The following is a 25927-nucleotide window of genomic DNA, read 5'->3' as shown; positions in this document are numbered from 1 at the left end:
TCGTTCCGACGTTTCCCAACAAAAGTGCGCGCTGGCTTGAAATCATCCTTGCATTCTTTCTGAAAAATTCTTTCAGTGAATTTAGTGCGTCCATTAGGGTTTGTTGATGCCGGTCTTTTCCTCGCAGGTACTTTTAATTTCGCTTTATTTGGCACATTCGATCCATCAACCTTTGCTCGATCTACTTTCCTTGACTTTCGTGGTCTCTGTCGAATCTCCTCGACCAGCACTCGCTTACTGCTGAACCCTTTTTCCAAACTGAAGTTAAGTGGCACATCTTGGTTCTCATAATGCATCACCCTTCTCTGCATATCGATCTTGATGTCATGGTCAACCAAGAAATCCACTCCCAATATAACTTCATCAACGATCTCCGCCACAACGAATTTGTGTAGAACCATGACCTTCCCAATTAGGACTTCACATATTACTTCTCCCTGAACTTGGTTATATTCGCCTGTGACCGTACGCAACCTCGCTCCAGGTAATGACTTTATTCCCCTGTAGACCAAATCAGATCGAATCAAGGAATGAGATGCCCCCGTATCTACAGTCAGTACACGCTCTTTACCATCCACATTCCCTCTGATGGTAAGACTGCTTGATTTCCTTCCAATCTGCGACACAGATATCACAGGACATTCAACAGCCGGGGCAAGTTTCCGTTCTTTACTTTCGACACGCTCTTGCTCATTTCCGCCAGCTTTGCGTTTACGGCCACCCACATTGTTGGAACTATTAGGACCAAGATCGCAATGACGTGCAATGTGACCTGGGTTGCCGCACTTGAAACATTTAATAACTCCGGCATTCTTCTGTTGAGATCCCCTTAGTGCTTCCAAAATTGTGTCTACCCACTCCGGCCTTTCTACTTCCACACGATGAGCTTTGTATGCTGGTTTACTCAATAATGACGCCGTTTCCTGAGTCAATGCATGGGATACCGTTTCAGAAAATGTTTGCTTTGGGTTCGCGTATGTGGCTCGCTTCGTTTCGACGTCCCGTATGCCATTTATAAAGCTTTGAATCTTCACTCTTTCCGTGTATTCCACGGGTGCGTCCGCGTTTGCAAGATGAGCCAATCTTTCAATATCTGAAGCAAACTCCTGCAATGTCTCATTTGCTTTTTGGTAGCGGTTTTGCAACTCAATTTGGAATATCTGTTTCCTATGCTCGCTTCCATAACGTCGTTCTACAGCAGCCATCAATGTTTCATAACTGTTCCGTTCGTACTCTGGAATCGTCTGTAAGATTTCCGCTGCAGGCCCTTTCAATGCCACGAACAGTGCAGCAACTTTATCTTCCGCATTCCAGTTGTTCACTGCTGCGGTCTTCTCAAACTGTAGCTTGAAGACCTGGAAAGGAAGAGAACCGTCAAAAGATGGAGTTTTTACCTTCGTATTGCTCGCTGAAGCAGTCGGCCGATTAAGTTGCAATTCCTGTATACGACCTCTCAATGCATCCACCTCTGCCTCGAATTTTTCTTCAAACTGCGTTATTTTCTCGTCCATACGCGCTTCGAGTTTTGATGATATACGCGCCTCTTGCTCTTTCAGTTGTGTTTCCATCTTTGATGTAATCTGTGTCGACATTTCTGAAATACGTGTCTCATGTGTTTCCAGCTGGGATGCCATATATGCCTTCTGCTCTTCCAATTGTGATGTTATACGGGTTTCCTGCGATTCCAGTTGGCATATCATATACGTCTTCTGTTCTTCCATCTGTGATGACATATACGTTTTCTGTTCTTCCAGTTGTGATGACATGTTGGTGGATATTTGTGATGACATTTCTGTTATACGTGCCTCTTGCGCTTCCATCTTAGATGTTACTGTCGATGTTTGAGCAGTTATTGCAGCCAATATCATGTTCAAGTCTGTGCTGGTAATTGTCTGTGATGATTCGTTTTTCTCTTCAATTTTTGTTGTCTCCTCGCCATCAAGATGAAAGACATACTCTTCCACATCAATTCCTTCTAATTCCATTGCCTCTCGTAGTCGTGCCTGAAGTTCGAGTTTAATGCCAGTTGTATTCAATCCACGGTTCTCCAACTCCTTCTTTAGTTGCTGGATCTTCAATTCACTGAACTTTGCCATGTCCTTGTTGTCCTCTGGAATTTATTCAACAATTCCTCTTCTGACACCAATTGTAACGAATTTGCTTGCAAATCCTCTTATTTGCAATCCTCTGCTAAGTTCGAATCACTAAACTGTTGAATAAATAACTCCAATTTGTAATAATGCAAAATGGCCTTTATTAAAGTACTTCACAAACTGTGCAACGAATAGCTTGCTTAATAACCACACTGATTGATAGCTCAATGAAACTCTACTATTCAAAATAACACTGCTATTGCTCGCTAGATATCGTCTTAATCGCAACTGCTTGACAACTCAAATCAAACTGAATTACTTCTTACTCGCTGGCGCCGCTTTTATAGTTTACGCTGCATACTTCTAGGCTCTTCGATTTCCAGAAGTTACTAGTTGTTTCGGCTACAAAATCGCCAGCCACAACTACGTGCACAAATTATTGCTCTCTCTTGTGACATCTCAGATAAGGTATATGCATTTGTTTGTAGTTTACAGTCTCCCTCACACACATAAGCGTATAAGTAAATTCATCTGTGTGTGACATCTCATCTCTCGCTGCCTTGTATGTAAATGTTGCTCGTCGGAATGTGTACATATGTGTAGACGCAATTATTGATTCGTTTATGTAGATACATAATGATTGAATTATTGATGTGAATTCACGTCACTGCTTAGCATCGGCCTGGAGATGGCAGCACTCCTTAGTTTTGCTAATATTCGTAACAATATATATATAACATTAACAAATGTAGTTTACCTAACAAATATTTCCGTATGCGGTATTTAAATTGCATGGGGGTACGATTGTCGTACAGCCCACCTTTTGCACGCATCGCGGAAAAAAATTTTCCACGACGTCTTGATTTAACCGGTACGTAAGGATGTATTGTAATCCGTATTTTTTCTGCACATACTGGTACAAACACCTCAGCGACTCATTTGTCATTAGAATACCATTTTATTTCCAACTTAAGTATTCCGGATGCAGTTGTCCATTTTGGAAAGAGTTTCCAGCTGCTCATTAAAAGCCATGCCAAACGGTTTTTTTGAAGGCAACGATTGGAACGTACTAAATTTTGAATTCAATAAGTCAAACCAATCGTTCACCACATCGAAGTAATAGGCAGTCTCGGAACCCATATAAATATCCATACCCAATGTTACGCAGCGTCGCAGAGCACTAGCTGTGGTGTGGGAAAAAACTTGAGCAGCAAGTTTAACGTTTTGCCGTCCGGCATGATGCACGGCCATATGACTTTCAGATATGTTGTAGGTTATTGACGCATCAGATACTTCCGTTCTTCGTAGTACATCAGCGATGCTACGGGTGGTCAATAAATTACCTTGGAACTTCAGCCCACTATCAAAGTAATGATTTCTCAATAGCTTTATTAAATGTGGTGGGTCAGCAAAAACAAAAATTGTCCCACCGCTTGCTGGATTCGTAAACCACGTTTGATCTAAAATATATACCATCTATGTGGTTTTTACATAAATATAAAAATAAAAAGTTTTACATACCAACGGTTATATTAAGTTCTCTCCAAAGGCCCTGGTTTCCGGGATCCATATCCGATACAATGCCCACCACTGGGTAGCCTACTTCTGCCACCTTTTTGATAATAGTAAACAAAACTTTCTTCGTCATTTTACAATCGTACGCGCAAAAAACCGGTTGCTTCCATGAGCGCTTAAGTCCGCGCACAATCGCTACTTACACCATCTTACTGGAATTACGGATGGCATCTGTGAGCGTATCAAATTCGTATGTCGATTCGACTCTCATTTCATCAAGAGATACAATACAAAGCCTATCGTCTACTGGCATATCGCTTGCGTTACGCATCACGCTTAGTGAAAATCGAATGACACCGTCCTCGAACTTAAGTTTTTGACACCACTTCGACACAGTCGACTCGCACGGAAGGGGGAAACCGCTCTTCAGCAAATGCCTATATGCTCTTGGCCCAGCTGCATGTAAAGCTAGGGCTGGCGACATGTCTTTCCAGGACCAATGAATTAACTTCTCAGGGTACTCCAGCTTACGTATTTGGCCCTCGGTAAAAATCCCCTGTAAACTCGACCGAAGGTGCGCGTGTTCCTATGCTTGAACAGTAAATGCTGCTACCTTTGCTTCAAGTGCTGCGACATATTGGTCTCTTTCGGATCTAAACAAGATACGTCAACATACTATTATCAATTGGGGTATTCACGAAGGCCTCGTTATCGCACTTTATGGGTCTGTGGTTAAATTTTCTACTAAGTTTGTAAAAACCAACCGCGCGGAACATAGTTTTTAAGAAGATAACATCATAATAAGGCTGACGAAAATACCTCTAGAATATTTTTGTAAAAAAAATTAATTTCTCAGTTTGCGTTGATACGTCGTTAAACTTTGAAAACTCTATATCCGTTGTAAGAGTTTCGACGATCATTGGTACTGCATCCCCGCTTAATTTTATACGTTTTCGGTCTGACCCAGATACAAAATCACTTGCTGAAAAGTGAAGACCGCATATTTTTGCCGATTGTGGCAACCCAACGCCACATAACTCTGACCATAATTGTCTTTTTATTTCGCTTTTCGGTACATGATAAAGTTTATACCCTTCTTTTGCCCATGTCTTATGACATAAGAAACAACTTGCTTTCGACATTCTGTTTTTAATAACAACAGAAATAAAAAAAACACTATTTATTTGTTTTTATTAAATTTATTTAAACTATTACTGTTTTAATGATGTTAAAGAAACTTAATATATATATATATATATATATGTAAGTATAATTTTGTGCCTTTTACATAAATCTTAACCGTAAGTTTATACACTTTTTTAATATGTGGAATTTAGTTTTCTTAAGTATATTTTCTACCATTCTCTCTTTTTTTAACTTTTTTATTTCAGAAACTCCTTTTAATTTTATTTTTATCTCACATTATCGCAATGAAATTCTTTTATTTAATTTTCCTATACATATTTGCCTTTCTATTTTTATTATTGTAAAATTTTATTTGGATCTTTAAACTATTTTACTCCACGTTTGTTATCTCTGGTTTACTTTTTTCAGCCTATTTTACAATTAATATTGTTATATAATCTTTTCGGAGTTGTTTTTCTTAAACTGCTAACGAAATATGTAAATGTATATGTAGATAAGTCTGTAGCTTATTATTAAAGTAACCTATTACTCTGATATTTTGTTAGAGATCGAGACGCGAAACTCCAGTTCTATTTGTATTATTTTAGGGTTTAGATGTGCTGTAAAGAGATCCGCTTTTCCTTTCTTGGCATGTTGTACAGTAAATGTGTAAAGCTACCATTCCTGCAATCCGTAGTGTCGCATGTAACTATATAAGTACGTGTTGAGTGGTTTATAGTTTTGAGGGTATAGTTACCTGGGAAGCAAAACAGATTACGAAGAACGAGCAGTACTAAAATTTATATAACGAGGCTCCTCTGTAAAGTAAAAAATAAATTATATAAATTGCTTGGAATACATCTGTGTAACCATATACCGAATGTTGTTCAGATTTATGTCGACCCCCAGCGGGATTAGGGGCTTAGAATATACCCGAGACAGGTAACAGGCGGCTAAAATAACCAAATGAGGCTATTTTGTTGCCAGCGCAATTTTTAGCTTCTCAACGCAATTGTCCCCCCAAATGATCCCGGCATAGTCCCGAAGAAGTCCCAAAATAACTCCAACGGGATCCCGGACGTATCCCGAAAACTATACAGAAATGATCCCGGAAGGGTCTCGATATGACCCAGACGGATTTCAAATAAGGTGAAGCTAATTATAAAAGCATGTTAATAAGGCAGGCGCGATGAAGCGAATGAAGAGTTACAAACAAACATACAGGTGAAGCTAATAAAAGCGTGGTAATGAAAACAATTGAAGGAAGGCGAATGGCGGGAGGAGAAGGAGAGCAACACCGATCGTTTTTCCAAAATTGTTTAAATCTCGATCTGTATGAACCATGTACCAAAACTATTGATTTAGGAGAAAATGTATATTAATTTTTAAACATCTATAGATTTTTCACCATATTAGGAGAGGAGGGGAGGGGGGACGGAGGGTGTCACTGCTCATTTTGTAAGCCCTCGACTTATTTGACCCACTGAGTTTGTAATATTGGTGAAGGTCATAAATAAAAAATAAATGTAAGGCGCGATAACCTCCGAAGAGATCTAAGGCCGAGCTTCTCTTCCAATTTGCGTCGTGCTCCTCTTGATTTTCCCTACAAATTGGCCGGACGGGACCTACATGCTTTATGCCGACTCCGAACGGCATCTGAAAGGCAGATGAGTTTTCACTGAGAGCTTTTCATGGCAGAAATACACCCGGAGCGCTTGCCAAACACTGCCGAGGGGCGACTCCGCTTAGAAAAATTTTCTTCTAATTGAAAAATCTTATTTCTAAAATTTTGATGTTGCTTTGCCCGGGGTTTGAACCCAGGGCATACGGTGTGGTAGGCGGAGCACGCTACCATCACACCACGGTGGTCGCCATAAAGGTCATACATAAAGTTATAATGTGTAAAAATTATTAAAAAGTAACTATTACAAGGGGTCGTGGGAGTCCCCCCCCCCCCCCTTTCCAAAAATATATAGCTAGTAGATACTTCTAGACTATTGGCTATATGTGTGCCAGATTTCATCCAAACCCGCCCAGACCTTCTTGCGTGATTGAGTCACAAAGACAAACGTCTGGACACAAACATCCAAATATCTAAGCATCCAAACTTTTGCATCTATAATATTATTAAGATTAAGATAAGATGGTGCTTGTTCTCGGAACGTGCTGGATCTATATCCGGCAAATAACCATCAGCATCGATAACACATCCAAAAACCTATTTTCCAAAACTAGTTTCACCTCTATTTGTATGAAATATACGAAATATTGTTACGAATATTAGCAAAACTAAGGGTGCTGCCATCTCTAGGTCAATGCTAAGCAGTGACGTGAATTCACATCAATAATTCAATCATTATGTATCTACATAAACGAAACAATAATTGCGTCTACACATATGTACCATGTACGTATACGAGCAGCGGAGAGTCAATGCACAAACACATGCATATATCTGAGATACTCCTGAAAGTATGCAATGAGAGAAGCTATAAAATCGTGCAATTGTAGTTACAGCTGAAAAGTTTGAGAGCTGATGGCAACTAGTAGATTCTGGAAGCGCTTAGAAGATGCGAACGTTGAAATCAGAGAGTATAAAAGGCAGCAAATGTAGAGGCGCTGGAATTCAGTTTGATTTGAGCTATCAAGCAGTTTCGATTAAGACGCTATCTAGCGAGCAATAGCAGTATTATTTTGAAAGTCAGTTTCATTTTAGCTATCAGTTTGGTTATTAAGCCAACTAGTTGCAAAGTATAAGTGTTATTGTGAAGTACTTTAATAAAAGCCATTTTTCCATTATTCAATATTGGAGTTATTTATTCAACAGTTTAGTGATACGAACTTAGCTAAAGGGCAAATAAGAGGATTTGCAAGTAAATTCGTTACAATATTATTGGTCTAGGACAAATAAGCGTAAAAATGTCCCGATTTATAAAAAAGGTTAAAGGCGAAGCAGGTGGGGGGTTAAGGCAGGAGGAAGCGCCACTACTCACTTTTCAAAAATTACTAAGAACTCTATCTATATGTCCCACAAGCCGAATATTATTAATCACGAAGAGTTATAGTTATTTAAAGATACTGTTCCAGTGAGGGGAACGGAGGGCCGCATTTCGTAACTTTTCCAAAATTTTTTTTATTTAAGACTGCATTGCCACGGCGTCACTAAACATCCTATAAGTTTCAGGGACATACATAAAAGGCAAGTTAAATAAAAGCTTGTAAAAAGGTAACACTACTAGACTAGTATCTTCTCTCCCTCCTCCGCCCAGTCATTCACTCTCTTCTATCCCCATCTCCTTTTCTCGTTTCCTTCTCCATCCCTCTCGACCTTTCCCTCTACAATTTTTTCCAAGAAGGTCCTCCAACATATTTTTTTTTAAATAGGTGGGACATGTGTAGAAAAATCTTAATTTGACTGTGGACCCCACTTAAACTTCTCTAATGGAAACCAAAATCTATGTGACACTTTTACCTTAAGACAAGAGAAGGCACACTTCCGTCAGCATTAACAGCAGCCACGGACAGTAATGATTCACCTGTACAATTTTAAGAGAAATGCATTAATATAAAATTTCACTAATCTTTTACTAAAATAAAACTAACAAAAACATCCAGCGCGAAGTCCTGCCCACAACAATAACATTCCCCTAAATCTTTGAGGTATTTTGTGGTTACAGCAACAACAAAAAAACAAAAAGCCAAACTTTTACCTGTATATGCAGATGTGCGACTTTGGCCCACCAGCAACAATAGAATGCATAAGAATCCACCTATAGAACATGTTCATACATGGACCATTAGTATCAAATCCTTCAATTTCTTATTTTTTAATTAATTCCTTACCTAAATTCCGTTTTCTTCATATGTCCACTTAGGAAGCAAATATATGTAGATATATGAGGGGAACAAAATCACTCTGAAACAATAAATTTCACATTATTATTAATAAATATATCACATAAAGGAGAATTATGATGCTTCTTACTTTTATATGCTGGCAAAATTCCAATTTTCCGCGAAAATCGGTTTTTTTCTGCAAATGTTTGTCTTCATTAAAGAAATTTTCCCAATTAATGACAATTTGTTTACATATTTAAATGCACATACAAACAAACAATTATGTGCAGCAAATTTTCTGCATTTCTTCTCTTTAATGCTTAACAAAAACACAATTAAACTGGTGTAAACAAAAGAATACTCTTGTATTTACCACACAACACAAATATTTGCTTTTTTTTCCGCAGAAAATAGCGTTTTTTACCCGATTTCGTTAAGTAAACAAACTTTTATTTGATAATTGTCACACATTTGATAGAAAGAAAAGTCAACACAAAGCAAAATTGGATAAAAAAGTGATGCCGTTGCATATTTAAAAAAAAAAATACGATTTTTATGCTTTTAAGTACACTTTTTTCTTTGAATAAAAAAGTATTTTTGTAAAGCGACAACATTCTTATCTCTAAGGGCGTTCAGGATGGCGGCGTTAGAGCGAGAAGCTGCTTACATCCGCCACCTTCTATAATTCCATCATGGTTTGGCCAATGAACTACTTTGTAGAGCTTGCTCTTGACGGATTGGCTTCACATAATCAGTATCGTTCCGACGTTTCCCAACAGTAGTGCGCCCTGGCTTGAAACCACCCTTGCATTCTTTCTGGGAAATTCTTTCGTTCGTTTTAGTGCGTCCATTAGGGGATTTCAATGCCAGTGTTTATCTCGCAGGTACCTTCGGTTTTGATTTGTTTGGCCCATTCGTTCCATCAACCTTTGCCGATCTACTTTCCTTGACTTTTGTGGTTTCTGTCGAATTTCCTCCACCAGCACTCGCCTACTGCTGAACCCTTTCTCCAAACTAAAGTTAAATGATATACCCTGGTTCTTATAGCACATATTCCCTCTTTGCATGTCGATCCTGATGTCATGGTCAACTAAGAAGTCCACTCCCAATGACTTCATCAACAATCTCCGCCACAATGAATTTGTGTAGAACCATGACCTTCCAATTAAGACCTCACATACCACTTCTCCTTGGACTTGGTTATACTTGCCTGTGACCGTACGCAACCTTGCTCCACGTAATGGCTTTACTCTCCTGTTGGCAAAATCAGATCGGATTAAGGAATGAGATGCGCCCATATCTACAGTCAGTACACGCTCCTTGCCATCCACATTTCCTTTGACGGTAAGACTGCTCGAGTTTCTTCCAATTTGCGACACAGATATCACAGGACATTCAATAGCTGGAGCTAGCTCTCGATCTCTACATCTGACTTGCTCTTGCTTATCTCCTGCTTTACGTTTACGACCAACCAAGTTGGAACTACCAGGACCGGTGCAGCAATGACGAGCAATGTGACCTGAGTTACCGCACTTGAAACACTCCATAGCTCCGTCATTTTTCTGTTGTGATCCCTTCAGTGCTTCCAAAATTGTGTCTACCCAATCTGGTCTTTCCACTTCTACATGATGAGCTTTGTACGCAAGGTTACTCAAAAGTGACGCTGTTTCCTGAGTCAGTGCATAGGATACCGTTTCAGCAAATGTTAGCTTTGGGTTTGCGTATGTAGCTCGCTTCGTTTCCACGTCCCGTATGCCATTTAAAGAACTCTGGATCTTTACCCTCTCGGTGTATTCCACGGGTTCGTCGGCATTTGCTAGATGGGCCAGCCTTTCGACATCCTATGCGAACTCCTGCAAAGTCTCATTCGCTTTTTGGTAACGGTTTTGCAATTCAATTTGGTATATCTGTTTTCTATGCTCGCTTCCATAACGTCTCTCGACAGCGGCCATCAATGCTTCAAAACTGTTCCGTTCGTACTCTGGAATCGTCTGCAAGATTTCAGCTGCAGGCCCTTTCAATGCCACGAACAGTGCAGCAACTTTATCTTCAGAATTCCAGTTGTTCACTGATGCAGTGTTCTCAAACTGAAGCTTAAACACGTGAAAAGGAACAGAACTATCAAAGGATGGTGTCTTTACCTTTGAATTACTCGCTGAAACTGCGGGGCGATTTAGTTGCAACTCCTGTATACGACCTCTCAATGTTTCGATCTCGGCATCGATTTTGTCCTCGAGTTGTAACATTTTTGTATCCTGCGTCTCCAGCTTCGAAGAAATACGTCCTTCTGGCTCTTCCAGTTGCGCAGAGATCTGTGATGATATCTGTGCTGAAATTTGCGTCGGCATTTCCGTTATTCGTGCCTCTTGTGCTTCAATCTTGGAGGTTATGCGTGTCTCCTGCAATTCCAGTTGGGATGCCATATATGTCTTCTGTTCGGCCAGTTGAGATGTTATATTTGTCTTTTGTTCTTCCAGTTGAGATGACATATATGTCTTCTGGGATTCCAGCTGAGATGACATTGATATTTGTGACGACATTTGCTTCAACACTGCTAGTATCGCGTTAGTGTCGACACTTGGCAATGGATTCTTCTCCTCCATTTTAGTCGCTGGCTCTTCCACATCAGGATAAAAGACATACTCGTCCACATCAATTCCTTGCGAATCCATTACCTCTCGTAGCCGTGCTTGAAGTTCGATCTTATTGCTGGTTGTATTCAATCCACGGTTCTCCAACTCCTTTTTCAGTTGCTGGATCTTTAATTCACTCAACTTTGCCATGTCCAAGTTCTATTCAAAATCTTCGGAATTTATTCAACAATCCCACTTCTGACACCAATTGTAACGAATTAAGTGCAATTCCTCTTATTTGCAACCTTCTACTAACGTTCGAATCACTAAACTGTTGAATAAATAACTCCACTATTCAATAATGTAAAATGTCCTTTATTCAAGTGCTTCACAATACTACTACTTCTCGACAGATAGCGTGCTTAAATCAAACTCATCGCTGATTGCTCAGATTGCGCTCTTTTATACTCTTCGATTTTCTCGTTCCATACTTCTAGGCGTTTCCAGAATTTCTTAGTTACTGCTATAAAATTATAACTACAGATGCACTTGTATAGCTTTTGATATGCGCGTGTATATGTGAGTGGCACTTCCACAGATAATTGCCTACTTTTGGAAGCATCTCAGATAAGAAATATGCATGTGTTTGTGCGTATTGATTAATTTGGTTATGTGCATACAAGTCACTGCTCAGTATCGGCTTAGAGATGATAGTATCCCTTAGTGTTGCTAGTATTCGCCACAATATTCTTTATTCGCTGAAGGTATTTACACAGCCTAGTCACGGGTAATTATAATTTCAGGCAAAACTGACTCGGACTTGTTGTACCCACATCTCTTACTACCCATTATAATAACTATTTTACTATCGTATCTTGTAAAGCTATCAGTACGTTACCTGCGTCTATACGTGTCATTAGAAATATGCGTGAATTCATGGCTCAACTATACGATTGACTCATCGCTACAGCAACAACATACCTTTGTTCAGTTTGTCAAAATCAGCGTGTTGGTGTTGGACGAATGGAATGGAATGAAAACATAGAACTTAGCAGTTTTTTTGTGTAGTAAGAAAATATTGTCAATGTGCTGGTTTCATTTTGAGTTTGCCATCTCCTTCTGACAATCCAATCCAGTGCAATGAAAAAAATAGAATCAGCTGATGAGATGAGCGAACCATATAGTTGAGCCATGCGTGGATTTTTAAAATCTATCAAATCATTCTTATTAGAGCAGTCACACGACGACATCAAAACTTGCCACTGAGTAATTTAAAATTAACATTGCTATTTTCTAATGTTTATACATTTTATTTGCTTATTGTAACTTTAACTTCAACTTAGGTTATAGCTTATTAACTATCTTCACCCCAAACACATTTTTATATATTCACTAATTTATTTCGAGATGGCATTCAAAACTAAAGTTTTAGATAATTTTACAGAATGCCTCACTTTTCTTTCATTTAATTTCAATGTGTTAATTTAAGTGGCAATTCTATATATGTATATACACATGTAAAAATATTGTTTGATTTGAAAGAAAATGAATAAATCTAATCTAGTAACTGCTTAAATCGGGATAACAAAGTGTTTAGTTATTGATATCATGGCATGTTTAGTTAAAGATCCGCGTTTGTTTTCAGTCTCCATATCTCCAAAGCACTTCGTACTGCTGCTGTTACCAGCAACCACGGAAAAACAACTGGTACGATGAAGAATGCCGCATTGCAACCGAAAGAAAAGACGCTGCCTACAGGGCTATGTTAAAAGCGAGCGCAACAATAGGAATGTGTAAATGCTACTGCGATTTGAAAAGGGAAGCGAGACTCATTTTCAGGAAGAAAAAAGCAGAGGCAGAAAGTCGTGAGTGCAAGGAGCTTAAGCTGCTTGCTAGCCACCAGAAATACCGATTTACCGCACAGCGATGGCGAACACGATCCCGCAATCGATGATGATGTAATAAATGTCATCCCACCCGAATACCCATCTATTTATCTATTTAAAGCGCACCGACAGTAAGCGGAGTGGAGATTCTGTCATTCAACCCCTGGGAGTCGCTCCTCCCCTCTCCCCTACCCAACCATAGAGAGATACGTTTTTCCGCAACGCCAAACCCAACCAAATCTACCGATCTAAGGGTCAATCATTCATCCAATGAAATAAATATATCAATTTTTTCATCTTAAATCTTTATATACAATATTTAATTTATTTGTTCTTGGATTTTATGGCAAATATTGTTTTTGCCCCGCCTTAACGCACCACCAAAATTAGTATTACTGTTGTCAGCACAAATTCCAACTACCTTTTCGCGTAATTCAAAGCTCTGTATGACATTGAACATAAAGTTCGACAAAAAATCAGATGTTTCTCCAGGAAGTTTATCAAATTCTAATATTTTAACTTGCATGCCCTGTCGTTCTGAGAAGTACCTCACTAAAATTGTACAAAGTTTAATGTTTCCGTGGTTTGAACAATCTGAATAAATTTAACAGTGCACGTCTGACAACTCAGTTTTAATTTTTCTAAGCGATATTGGCGCAAAGACGCTCATTTATCAAAACGGTGTGCACAAGGCCTTACGGAATCGCATGAAAATTTAAAATGTAAATTTTGTGTGCATTTGAGTTTTCAATCAGTGTACATTTTTTAGTTTTTCACAGGTGGAGAATTCAGCACCTGGTATATTGAATTGAATATTTGGCACATTATAAGCAAAACCCTTGGCAAATATGACATATGCTGCTACGTCCATTCCCTGTAGCCGAAAATTATAACTATCGACTAGTCGTAATTTAACGGTTAATCGACAAGTCGCAAGTGGGCGAATAGTCTGTATATTTTGATTACTACAATACTGTTAGTTGACTTTAAGTAGTCGCCGAATGAAATATTCGAATAATTCGGTTAATCGAATACCGAATACCAAGAGCCTTAATATTTGTTATGTAATAAGTGCATAATGGGGTGAATCAGAGAATTTCACTTAATGTATTTAGGTTTAGGTTGTTTTTCTTTGGTGCAGGGTTTTATTCATAAGATAACCAAATTGAAATTATCAAGTCACATTTTTGTTTTTACTCTTACAAGCTAGATTTTACTTACTCTATCGGCTTAAGTATTTTGTTAGGCACTATAATTTTTTTATTTCATTACTTAACGTGTAATTTTTTTTAAATAAATATATGAAAGGCGCAATTCGCGGGACCTACTTATTTAATGCCGACTCCGAATGGCATCTGCAAGGCAGATGAGCTTTCACTGAGAGCTTTTCATGGCAGAAATACACTCGGAGTGCTTGCCAAACACTGCCTCGGGGCGACCCCGCTTAGATCTTGTTTCTAAAGTTTTGATGTTGCTTTGCCCGGGGCGTGAACCCAGTATCTTCGGTGTGGTAGGCGGAGCACGCTACCATCACACCATTGTTTTGCTTATCTATATTTTCAACACTATAGCTAGTTAAAGTTTAATTATTTTTTCTCACATTATTTTCTACTCTATATGTAGTTAAATTATAATCATTTTTTCTGTCAATATTTTCTTCTCTATAGGGCCCTTTATATCTACTATCTAATTTATGAACTGTTTCATCTCTAACTAACACTGACATATAGAAGGTATTTATTTTCTTACTTTGAATATTTCTATCACAAAATAATTTTTGTTTTTCTTTAGCTTCTTGTACTAATCTTCTAACTCTTTGCTGTCCTATTTGTAGTCCATATATTATTTCATAAGCCTCATAGTTATAAAATGGACTAATTGTATCTTTTTCTGAAAATTCATGTATTGGAGGTGTTTTTCCAAATTATATTCAAAGGTACAGTAACCGTGAACAGTGGAGGGTGTCGTATTGTAGCAATACGAAAAGCACTTAAGGTATTCATCCCAATCAATTTTGTCAATGGATATGAAGGAACGCGCATATTCATTGAATGTTCTATGACTGCGTTCAACAGTGCCTTAAGTTGGATTATGGTTAGGTGTTGAGGTTTTATGCTGAATTTTTTATAAGTTACATAATTCCTAAAATATATTATTTTTATATTCTGTTCCCATATCCGTTATGATTGTTTTCATACCATAAATTTGAAGTTTTCGAATACTGCTTTAGCCACTGTTTTTGCATGTTTGCTTTTTATTGGGAGTGGACCAATCGTGTCGATCTGAACTATATCGAAAGCTTTTGGAGGTTAATGTTTTTTTTTAAATGTGCACTAATTTAGTTTTTACCGCAGGGGATGCATATTTGGTTATATTTTCTTATATTTATTTATTTATTTTTTGTTGTTATATCGGCCTACTGATTTGTAAGATCGCGGGTTCGAATCGAGCTCAAGGCCTAACAATAATTTTTTATCATTTTTATTTTTATGATAAATTTTTTCTTAATTGAAAAATTTTTTAAATTAGAATAGAAGAAAAAAAAAATTTAGACAACTGCCAAAGCTCGTTGTATAGATCCATTTCGGGAACTGCTAAATTCCTTCATCGGCAACGTTTAGGCGCCGCTGCTATAACCATTCAGCCATCACAGCGGTTTTTTGTTTGTCTTCATTAATCCTACTTCTATTCTGGTTCGTGCCAATTGATATTCACAACACTGCGACATCTGTTGCAGAATGGATGTGAAAATTGGACTTGTTTGTTGGCAATGCTGCCATAGTGTCATATTTTATTGACACTTTTTTCTCCGTGCTCTGTGATGTATTAACAATTTTTGTTGTTATATCGGCCTACTGATTTGTAAGATCGCGGGTTTGAATCGAGCTCAAGGCCTAACAATAATTTTGTATCATTATTATTGTTATGATAAATTTTTTCTTAATTGAAAAAATTATGAAATTACAATAGAAGAAAGAAAAAATGTAGACAACTGCCAAAGCTCGTTGTATAGATCCATTTCGGGAACTGCTAAATTCCTTCATCGGCAACGGTTAGACGCCGCTGCTATAACCATTCAGGCATCACAGCGGTTTTTTGTTTGTCTTCATTAATCCTACTTCTATTCTGGTTCGTGCCAATTGATATTCACAACACTGCGACATCTGTTGCAGAATGGATGTGAAAATTGGACTTGTTTGATGGCAATGCTGCCATAGTGTCATATTTTATTGACACTTTTTTCCCCGTGCTCTGGGATGTATTAACAATTTTTGTTGTTATATCGGCCTACTGATTTGTAAGATCGCGGGTTCGAATCAAGCTCAAGGCCTTACAATAATTTTGTATCATTATTATTGTTATGATACATTTTTTCTTAATTGAAAAAATTTTTTAATTAGAATAGAAGAAAGAAACAATTTAGACAACTGCCAAAGCTCGTTGTATAGATCCATTTCGGGAACTGCTAAATTCCTTCATCGGCAACGTTTAGGCGCCGCTGCTATAACCATTCAGCCATTACAGCGGTTTTTTGTTTGTCTTCATTAATCCTACTTCTATTCTGGTTCGTGCCAATTGATATTCACAACACTGCGACATCTGTTGCAGAATGGATGTGAAAATTGGACTTGTTTGATGGCAATGCTGCCATAGTGTCATATTTTATTGACACTTTTTTCCCCGTGCTATGGGATGTATTAACAATTTTTGTTGTTATATCGGCCTACTGATTTGTAAGATCGCGGGTTCGAATCGAGCTCAAGGCCTAACAATAATTTTTGATCATTATTATTGTTATGATAAATTTTATCTTAATTGAAAAAATTTTTAAATTAGAATAGAAGAAAGAAAAAATTTAGACAACTGCCAAAGCTCGTTGTATAGATCCATTTCGGGAACTGCTAAATTCCTTCATCGGCAACGTTTAGGCGCCGATGCTATAACCATTCAGCCATCACAGCGGTTTTTTGTTTGTCTTCATTAATCCTACTTCTATTCTGGTTCGTGCCACTTGGTATTCACAACACTGCGACATCTGTTGCAGAATGGATGTGGAAATTGGACTTGTTTGATGGCAATGCTGCCATATTGTCATATTTTTAATGACACTTTTTTCCCCGTGCTCTGAGATGTATTAACAATTTTTGTTGTTATATCGGCCTACTGATTTGTAAGATCGTGGGTTCGAATCGAGCTCAAGGCCTAACAATAATGTTTTATCATTATTATTGTTATGATAAATTTTTTCTTAATTGAAAAAATTTTTTAATTAGAATAGAAGAAAGAAAAAAATTAGACAAGTGCCAAAGCTCGTTGTATAGATCCATTTCGGGAACTGCTAAATTCCTTCATCAGCAACGTTTAGGCGCCGCTGCTATAACCATTCAGCCATCACAACCGGCTATTATAGGATGGAAGATTCCTTGTTGGATCCCACGATAAGTGACTTAACGCAAAAAGCAGGAACTGTTTTTGAACCGATTCCAGCTTGTCCTGATAAATCTGATACTGTGGGTTCCAAACAATTGACGCGTATTCTAGTATCGGTCGAACTAAGGCAGTAAAGAGTGCTTCTGTGACGTAAGGGTCCATAAATTCTGTTGACCATCATTTAAGGAAAGGTAACACACCTCTAGATCGAGTCACACAAGTTTTAGTATGATATTTGAAGTCTAGTTTGGGGTCCATTGTCACACAGAGATCGATGAAGCTAGTAACTTGCTGAAGCTGGTAGTCACATATCGAATAATTATATACCTGATATGATTTTCTAGTAAAACTCATGAATTTGCATTTGTTTAGGTTGAGGGCAATTTGATTGGCATTGTACCATGGAACTAAGCTATCCAAATCGTTCTGTAGAAGTAGTCTGTCTCCAGGGCTTTGAATGAGTCTAAAGAACGTTACATCATCGGCGTACATTAAAATCACGGAGCGAGTTAACATACTTGGAAGATCATTGATAAATAATAAAAACAATAGCGGCCCAAGATGGCTTCCTAGAGGCACGCCAGATGTAACTTTGATGAATTGCGATGAGGCGTCGTTAAAGATCACTTTTTGCTTCCTTCCTGTTAAGTAAGTGGAGATCCATCCGAGAAACGTCGATGAGAACCGCATGCAGTCAAATTTGTTAATAAGAATTGTATGAGAAACTTTATCAGAAGCCTTGCTAAGGTCTGGGTAAATTACATCTGTTTGAAGGTTATTTCTAAAGTTTCTAGAGACTTGCGTTGTGAACTCAAGCAAATTTGATTCGGTTGATTTACCTCTGCAGAACCCATGCTGAGACGGGTGGATTATTGGATATAGTGAGTGAGCTAACTGTTTTGTAACAATGCACTCGAAAAGCTTCGGTATGTCACTAAGTTTTGCAATTCCTCTATAGTTTGCTACACAAGATTTACTGCCACTTTTGTACAGTGGTATTATAAAAGATTCTTTCCAGAAACTAGGAAATGTTCCTGGTTTTAGAGAGGCGTTAAGTATATTAGTTAAGGGCTGATAAAGAAACTCAGCGCAACGTTTCAGAACAACAGTGGGAATCTTATCAGGACCACTAGAATAAGAAGTCTTCAGGTTTTCTAGCTTTAAAATTACATCTGTAGCAGATATTAACAGAACTCGTACACAGTCAAGCACTGGTAACCCAGGTGGAGGTCTAGGTTGTCGTGAAGCCGACGATTTAAAGAAATCAGCAAACATATCAGCAATTATGACGCATCACTTGAAATCATCTTGTCAAATTGCATGACAGAAGGAAAACCAGTAGTCTTACGTTTGGAGTTAACAAAACCGTAGAACGACTTCGGATTGGAAGAAAGATGAAGCTTTAGCTTTTCTCAGTAGGTCCTGTAGCATATCTTGCTCAGAGAATTATATTTGTGACGTAAAATAGAATAAAAACCATAGTCACTTGACAAGCCAGATTACTTATATCGCTTAAACCAGCGAGTTTTTTTTATTTTTTAAGTAGTTCAATCCTCTAGTGCACCAGGCAGTTTTAAAGGGGCTCTAGGGCGAGAAGTTTGAGGAATGCAAGTATGAAAAATGCGGTGTAACACATTAGTGAAACGCAGTACGCTTTCTTCAACATCTCCGTCATATTGAGGCCAAATTATATTGGATACCTTGTCTTTCAGCATTTCGAAGTCGGTTTTTCTAAATAAAAAGCGAACAGAAGACAAATCGTTTTGACTGGAAACAACATGTTTTAGTTGTCGGGATGTTTCAGCAATAATCTCCAATGGTGAGTCATACACGTCCTCGGGCAATACCAATGGGTCACATCGAACCAATGCGAGTTTAGAAACGTCACTAACATATACGAGATCCAAGCATTTACCAAACTTATTTAAAGCACTATTTACTTGATAAAGCCCCATATCCGCAAGGTCGTTTTAAAAATTGAAGATGTCATATCTTTTATATTTTAACAGTAATATTTTTGTTTGATTTTGTTTATTGTACGGTTGATTCCTGGATAGCCACCAAGAACAGGGTCATCGGGATATATATTAAGAATTTTCTAAATTTTTTTCAATGTTTGTCACGTGCACAACCCCCGGAGTTAATGCAATAATTATATTTTTGAGAACTTTTCTACCTATTTCCTTAAATTTATTTACTCGAGTATATGTAAACAATTTGTCTCCTAAGGACAAGTGTATTTTTACATGTCCTAAATTGCCTTCTTCTTTCATAAGCCTGGTATTGTCCTAAGTCAATCTTCGCCTCAACAATCAGCCTGCTTGTACCTATTACGCTACAAATTTTCTTTCCTTTTCTGAAATGCAATTTCGGAGGATCAAAAATGAGCTCGACTAGTCTTTTTACTTCACACTTATTAAGCGCTTTATATATTATAGGATTTTCGGTTTGACTTTTACTTTCTTCATTTTTAAAATTATTACTCTATTTTCGTTTAGTTTCTGATCTTGTTGTTACTTTCAATATTTTACACGCTTCTGCTGTCATTTCTTTAAGACTTTTAATATCGATGCGCTATAGTGCATCCGCTACGTAATGTTCTTTTCCAGCTATGTACCTCACTTCAAATTTATAATCTTCCAAATCTACACTACTCAGTCTCCTCTGGTTAATTTTTGATGAAGGGGTTTCCATTGAAATGAGATATATTAACGGGCGATACTCAGTTTTAATCAAACATTTTCCACCGTATACGTATGGTCTTTGTCGCTTTGTTAATTTCGCCTTTTGTAAATGATCGTGACGCGTAGGCAATAGGGAGTTGTTTGTCTTCATATTCTTCACTAAGAAATGCACCACAGTTGTTACACAAAATTCTTTACTGAAGTCTGGATATTGCAAAATGATTGGGATAATTAACGCCTCCTTCACATATACAATTGATGAAAATATTCTTTTTAAAGCGTCTTGTTAAAATTCTCGAGTATTCTGCGAAATATTCGAACCGTCTTACATCGTTAGCAGTTTTTGAAGTTGGGTCATTTTGAACAATTTCGATATTATTTGGATTTGGTAAAATTGCTTTACTAGTGCATTGATGTTCAAGATAAGTAACTTCTTGACTAAAAAATAATCGTTAATCGGGATTTAGTTTTAAATTATGTTTTCTACAAGTTCAGAATACGTCTCGTAAAGTTTTCATCATGTGCTTTTCGGAGCAACCTAACACTACTAAATCGTCCATATACAAAAAAGTCTGTGAAGGCTTAAGGCCTACTAATGCTAAAGTCATCATTCTTTGGAAGGAATTGGCGCGACTTTGAGGCCAATAAACAATAAGTGCTCTCGTCTGCTGTAAATGATGTTATGTCTCTAGAGTCTGAGTCTAATTATATTTGGTGAAAACTTGTCATCAGGTACAAACATGAAAAATATCTTGCTCTTTTTAAATGAGGAAAAATTTCATCAATTCTTGGAAGTGGGAATTCATCTGCAGCTAATTTTTTGTTTACTGCTCTGTAAGCAATCATTAGTCTGAATCTTTTCTCTGTTACCGGTTAATGATTTTTTGGGAATTCATAGAACGGGGCTATTGTATTCTGGCGTAGACAGTTCTATTATATCATATTTGATTAATTATTGACTTGTTTACTTATTTCACCTTTTTGTACTTGAGGTAACCTGTAATTAAACGGTTTTTTATATAATCTTTAATAATTTATTCTTGTTTATACAAATTATTGCAAGCTAGAGGTTCTGTTCCTAATGCAAATACATATGTCTATGTATTCTGAACATAATGAAGTTAATTGTTGGTTAACAAAAAGTGGAAAATGTTTAATTAATCTGTCAAATTTTTCTTTATCATGATCATTATTATTGATAGTCTCCTGAATTAATATATAATCATTTTAATTTTCTGTTTTAACATTACAGTTCTGAATAATTGCGTGTTTGTCTGTGGTGTTTATGACTCTAATGAAAGTTTTATCATTATTTGTTATGGTATTAGCAATGAAAATGCCTTCAGTTAGTTTTTGATTAGGAATAAGAAGCTGTGAATTATCAATTTTTACGTAAATCTGTCGAATTACTTCAGATCTGGCGGGTATTGTAATTGTATTTATAGGTGCTCTATTTGTCATTTGAATTATTATAGTTTGTGGGTCTCAAAATTAATCTATATTAATTTTTACCATAATCTAAAATGCAATTATATTTCTTTATAAAATATAACCTAGAATTCCATCGCGAAATTTGTGTTTAATTAATAGATCATCTCTAAAGTGTTTCTTATTCCCTGGCCAATGCCTTTTAAATCGGTTATTTGAAAATTATTAATTGCAGTATTGTTACCAATTTGTCCCTATTTATAATAGAAATGTCTGCTCCTGTGTCTATCAAGAGAGTTGAGATTGAATTATTAAGAGCTGTTTAGTTGTAAATTAAGTACACGTACTCTTTTATTATTTACTGCTGAAGTGGAGTTTTGCTGGTTTTCCTGCTGGGTATAGTTTACATTGCGGGTATTGTTTCGCGTTTGGTTATTATAATGACTATTCCTGTTTTGAAAGTTGTTATTTTGTCTCTGGGAGTTGCTTTTTTGTCTATAATTATTGTTATGTCTACAAGGCGTGTTGAATTCACCACCCTGATGACATCTCTAGTTGTTACTTTGGTAGCTCCACGGTTGTAGCCTTGTTGACGTATATGTAATACCGAATTTTGGTTACCCGTACCTCAGTACAACAGCTTGTCAATTTTGATGTAGCCTCGTTCATAGAAGTGAGCATTCCAGCTTGTATAATCATTTTCACCTTATCATTGGAGCAGCTTTTGCACATAGCTTTAGCAGCAGATTTTGCTGCGTATCTGGTCACTGAATTTGCGTTAATCCGTCAGATATGTATGCGCCTTTAAGAGACTTTGTAAGCTTCTCTATTTCAGTAGTATACTGGTTTGCAGTTTTGCTACGTTGTTGGGTGTTCAGTAGTTTTGCGGTTCAAACCTCCACTGCTTCACCTTTAATGGCAGATTTTATTTTTTGCCTTATGGTTGGGATTGAATCTTGCTTGAAAGGTTTCTAGCTGATCCTCTTAGCTTGGTTTTTATCCCTGAGATTGCAATGGCTTCAAGATTTGTTCAAGAATGTCGAGGGCATCTGAAAAGCTATGCAAATTCTCTGATTTACCATCAAATTCAGGCAGAATTAATGAAGCTGTTTTAATGAACTGCATTGTTGTTTGTGGCATTTTGAGGTTTACTGAATGTGAAGTTTAACTTTCAACTTTTCAACTTTGGCTACACTTTTTCTAAATCGGATTGAGTTTCCAAAAAGATGGTACTAAAGTCAACATTTATATCTTGTTCAAATGAAGTTGGGACGTTTACCTCTAAGTTATGTCTGGCTAGTGAGGACACCAATTTGCCTCTGGCATTAGAAAATTTTTGGTATGCCTCTACTTGGCTGTTTAAATTACGTGTAGCCTTGCCTGATTTATTTATTGAATCTAAGATTACCTTGGAATTTTTTAATACGTCTCAGATCTAACTTTAATATTTTTGTTTATGCACTTGTCAGATTTTTCCTCTATAGTTTTCTCTTCTACAAGTGTCTTAAAATGCTCTTCCCATTTCGATGGGCAAATGGGAGTTAGAGATACAGAAAAAGTTTAGGTAAATTTTATTGTAAAAATGAAGGTTAAGCAGCTTGCAATGGTAATTATTAAATGATCCTAATGCTATCTTATGCTATACTATGATATACTAACAGCGTTTACTGATTGGCATTGGGTTTGTCTATTTTTGATACTTGTCCACCTATTTCAAAATAAAGCTTCAATCGTATCTCTTTGAGAAACAATTTTTAAACATAAGGAGCGTTTCGGGTTTCCTGGTTATGGGGTTTACAACATCCTCTACTGATAGGGTCCCTTCTATTAAAAGATACGTTTCTTCGCTTGAAAATTTTATTTAGAAAATTTTATTGTTTATTTATTTATTGTTCTTTTAGAAAATTTTAATGTTGTAGAAATAGATATATTGCAATAAATACATATGTAGGTCCCATATTTTTAAATGAGATTATTAGTAGATAAGGAAATAGATTTTTTCTCATGACTACTCCTTTTTAACTCATTTAGTCATAGCTTTTGAGGTCTGTGTAGTTCATATCCAATTGTAAATATCTACTCACATTACTTACATCAAGTTTTAATGGTTTCCCAATTGTATTACAGGCGGTTGCTTATGCTCTGGACAATAACTCTAATGACTGGATAGCATTGATGGCTGGCCCCTCACACTTTGGTACTGAATTAGCAGGAGAAAGATTCGTGGAGGGAGAATTAATTATATCAATTCCTTTTCGGGCTTGCGATGGTCCTCTTAACTCCGCTGATATCAGTGGCAAAATATTAATTGTGGAACGAGGAGATTGCACATTTGTAAGCAAAGCACGATTGGCAGAAGCTGCCGGTGCCATTGCACTCATAGTGTGCGATAATGTACCTGGCTCATCTGGAGAAACCCAACCTATGTTTGCTATGTCTGGAGACGGCACCGACGACGTTTCAATACCAGTCGTTTTTATGTATTCTCTGGAGTACAACAAGCTGGGTGCCGTTTTAAAAAGAAAACAAAAAATGTCAGTAAGACTCATGCAAATGATCGAATTTAAACGTTGGCAACTGGAAAAAAATTCATCACAACCAACAACTGCGAAAAAACTTTATACTACTGAAGATATTATTGACCCGGTATCACTAAAAAAAAAAGACCAAACATCAGGCTCAACCGTTTCCGAAATGGAAAGTTGGACAGAAAAAGTTCAGAAAGGTGGCGATAGTTCACCTGGAAATGTAGCTACAAAGGCAACTGCGACATCAGAATCAGACGAGTTTAAAGAGGAACTATAGTAGTGGTCACGCCCACAAAATTGCGCCCTTAGATTAAATGAAGTGCCTAAATTACATTAGTAACTACTTTGACTTGGTTACGTTATTATTATTGAATGTAGAAAATACACGTAAGAATGTACATATATGTATATGTATTGTAATATATTGAATATTAAATCAATTGAATGTCAAAAATACACGTATGAATGTACGTATCGTCCTAACCTTATAGAAATATCGTAACTTAAAAGTTTTGTTGAAACGGACGTATCTCAGACATTCTGGTAAACAGGCCGTATTTCAGCGAATTTGTTAATAAAGTCGTATCGCAGGAGGCCAGTTAAAAAGGTGGTAATTGAAATAAACAAAATTTTTGACTGTAGAGCTATGAATTAAATTAATTTTTATTTATTTTCACAATTCGTTAACGACTTAAAATGCTAAACTATACTTGAAACCAAATTTGACAAGGGATGACGGAAAATCGCTCAAACATATGTACATCAAGTATCCACCCTGTCGGAAAATCAACGAAACAAAATAAGTCTATACAAGACACATGAATCTAATTGTTAAAAGGAAATAAATAAAATTATATTCAAAGCTTTTTAACAGAAAAATAATTTTTTCAGCTACAACCCTTTTAACCGGTCTTCTGAGATACCACTTTATTAAAGACTTCGCTCAGATACGAATTTATTAACAGAATGCATGAGATACGTCCTTTTTAACAAAAGTTTTTAGTTACGACCTTTCTCATAGGATAAGTCGATATATATCGTTAGCTTAATGTGAAAATGTGCTAAGTCAATTTTTTTGAAACATTTTATTTTAATGCAGTTTTAAAACTGAATTCAAAATCACAAAAAAAAAATATTTTCATTTTTATGTGCTGTAGTCAATGATATGTAAATGTGCTACGTCGTCAGCTGTTAAAAAGAATGTGCTAAGTCAACCTGTCAATAATATCAATCTGAATTACTAGTCATTTCTTTGGGCGCGCATTTTATTTATTTATTTAATTCATTCAGTCTAAAAGTACATGCTTTGTTGTTGTTGTCGTATTAACGATAAAGACACTCCCCGAAGGCTTTGGGGAGTGTTACAGATGTTCATGGGCCTTTGCCGGATATAGATCCGCTACGTTCCGGTAACAAAGCACTATTAAGGTACTAGCCCGACCTTCTCGGGAACGATTTATATGACCATATTAAACTTTCTAGGCCATACCGCCCTCCCCACCCCCTAGTTCCATGAGGAACTTGGGGTCGCCAGCGCCTCGGCTGTCAATGAAACAGGATTCGCCAGGTTAGGTGAAGTTGACAATTGGGTTGGAGAAGCTATATATTGCGCTGGCAACCCCTTGAGAGGGTTGCGAACACAACCCCTTGAAATTGGATTCACTCAATTGAGACATGCCTTTGGTGTTTGATAAATGCTTTGCGCTGACTATAATCTACTTCAATTCTTACATGTGATAACTACATGCTTTCTTACAGACTAATTAAAAATAGAAAACAATACAAGCTTAAACTTATATAAACTGTTATTAAAATTAATAACACTAC

General features: G+C 37.0%; 1 protein-coding gene across 4 annotated transcripts in view; it reads left to right on the top strand.

The window, feature by feature from the left end:
• Window positions 1-25157, top strand: part of Edem2 (ER degradation enhancer, mannosidase alpha-like 2) — a 479713-nt gene extending 454556 nt beyond the window's left edge. For all 4 annotated transcript variants that reach the window (XM_067765952.1, XM_067765951.1, XM_067765953.1 and 1 more), the window contains one exon: window positions 23700-25157. In XM_067765952.1, the coding sequence (XP_067622053.1) occupies window positions 23700-24377 (678 nt within the window). In that variant the 3' untranslated portion in view covers window positions 24378-25157. The remainder of the gene's footprint in view (window positions 1-23699) is intronic.
• The last annotated feature ends 770 nt before the right edge of the window (window positions 25158-25927 follow it).

The sequence above is a fragment of the Eurosta solidaginis genome, chromosome 2, assembly GCF_040869045.1.
Source record: "Eurosta solidaginis isolate ZX-2024a chromosome 2, ASM4086904v1, whole genome shotgun sequence".
NCBI lineage: Eukaryota > Metazoa > Arthropoda > Insecta > Diptera > Tephritidae > Eurosta > Eurosta solidaginis.
The sequence above is the reverse complement of the archived record's forward strand: the minus strand, read 5'-3'. Positions and strand labels throughout refer to the sequence as shown.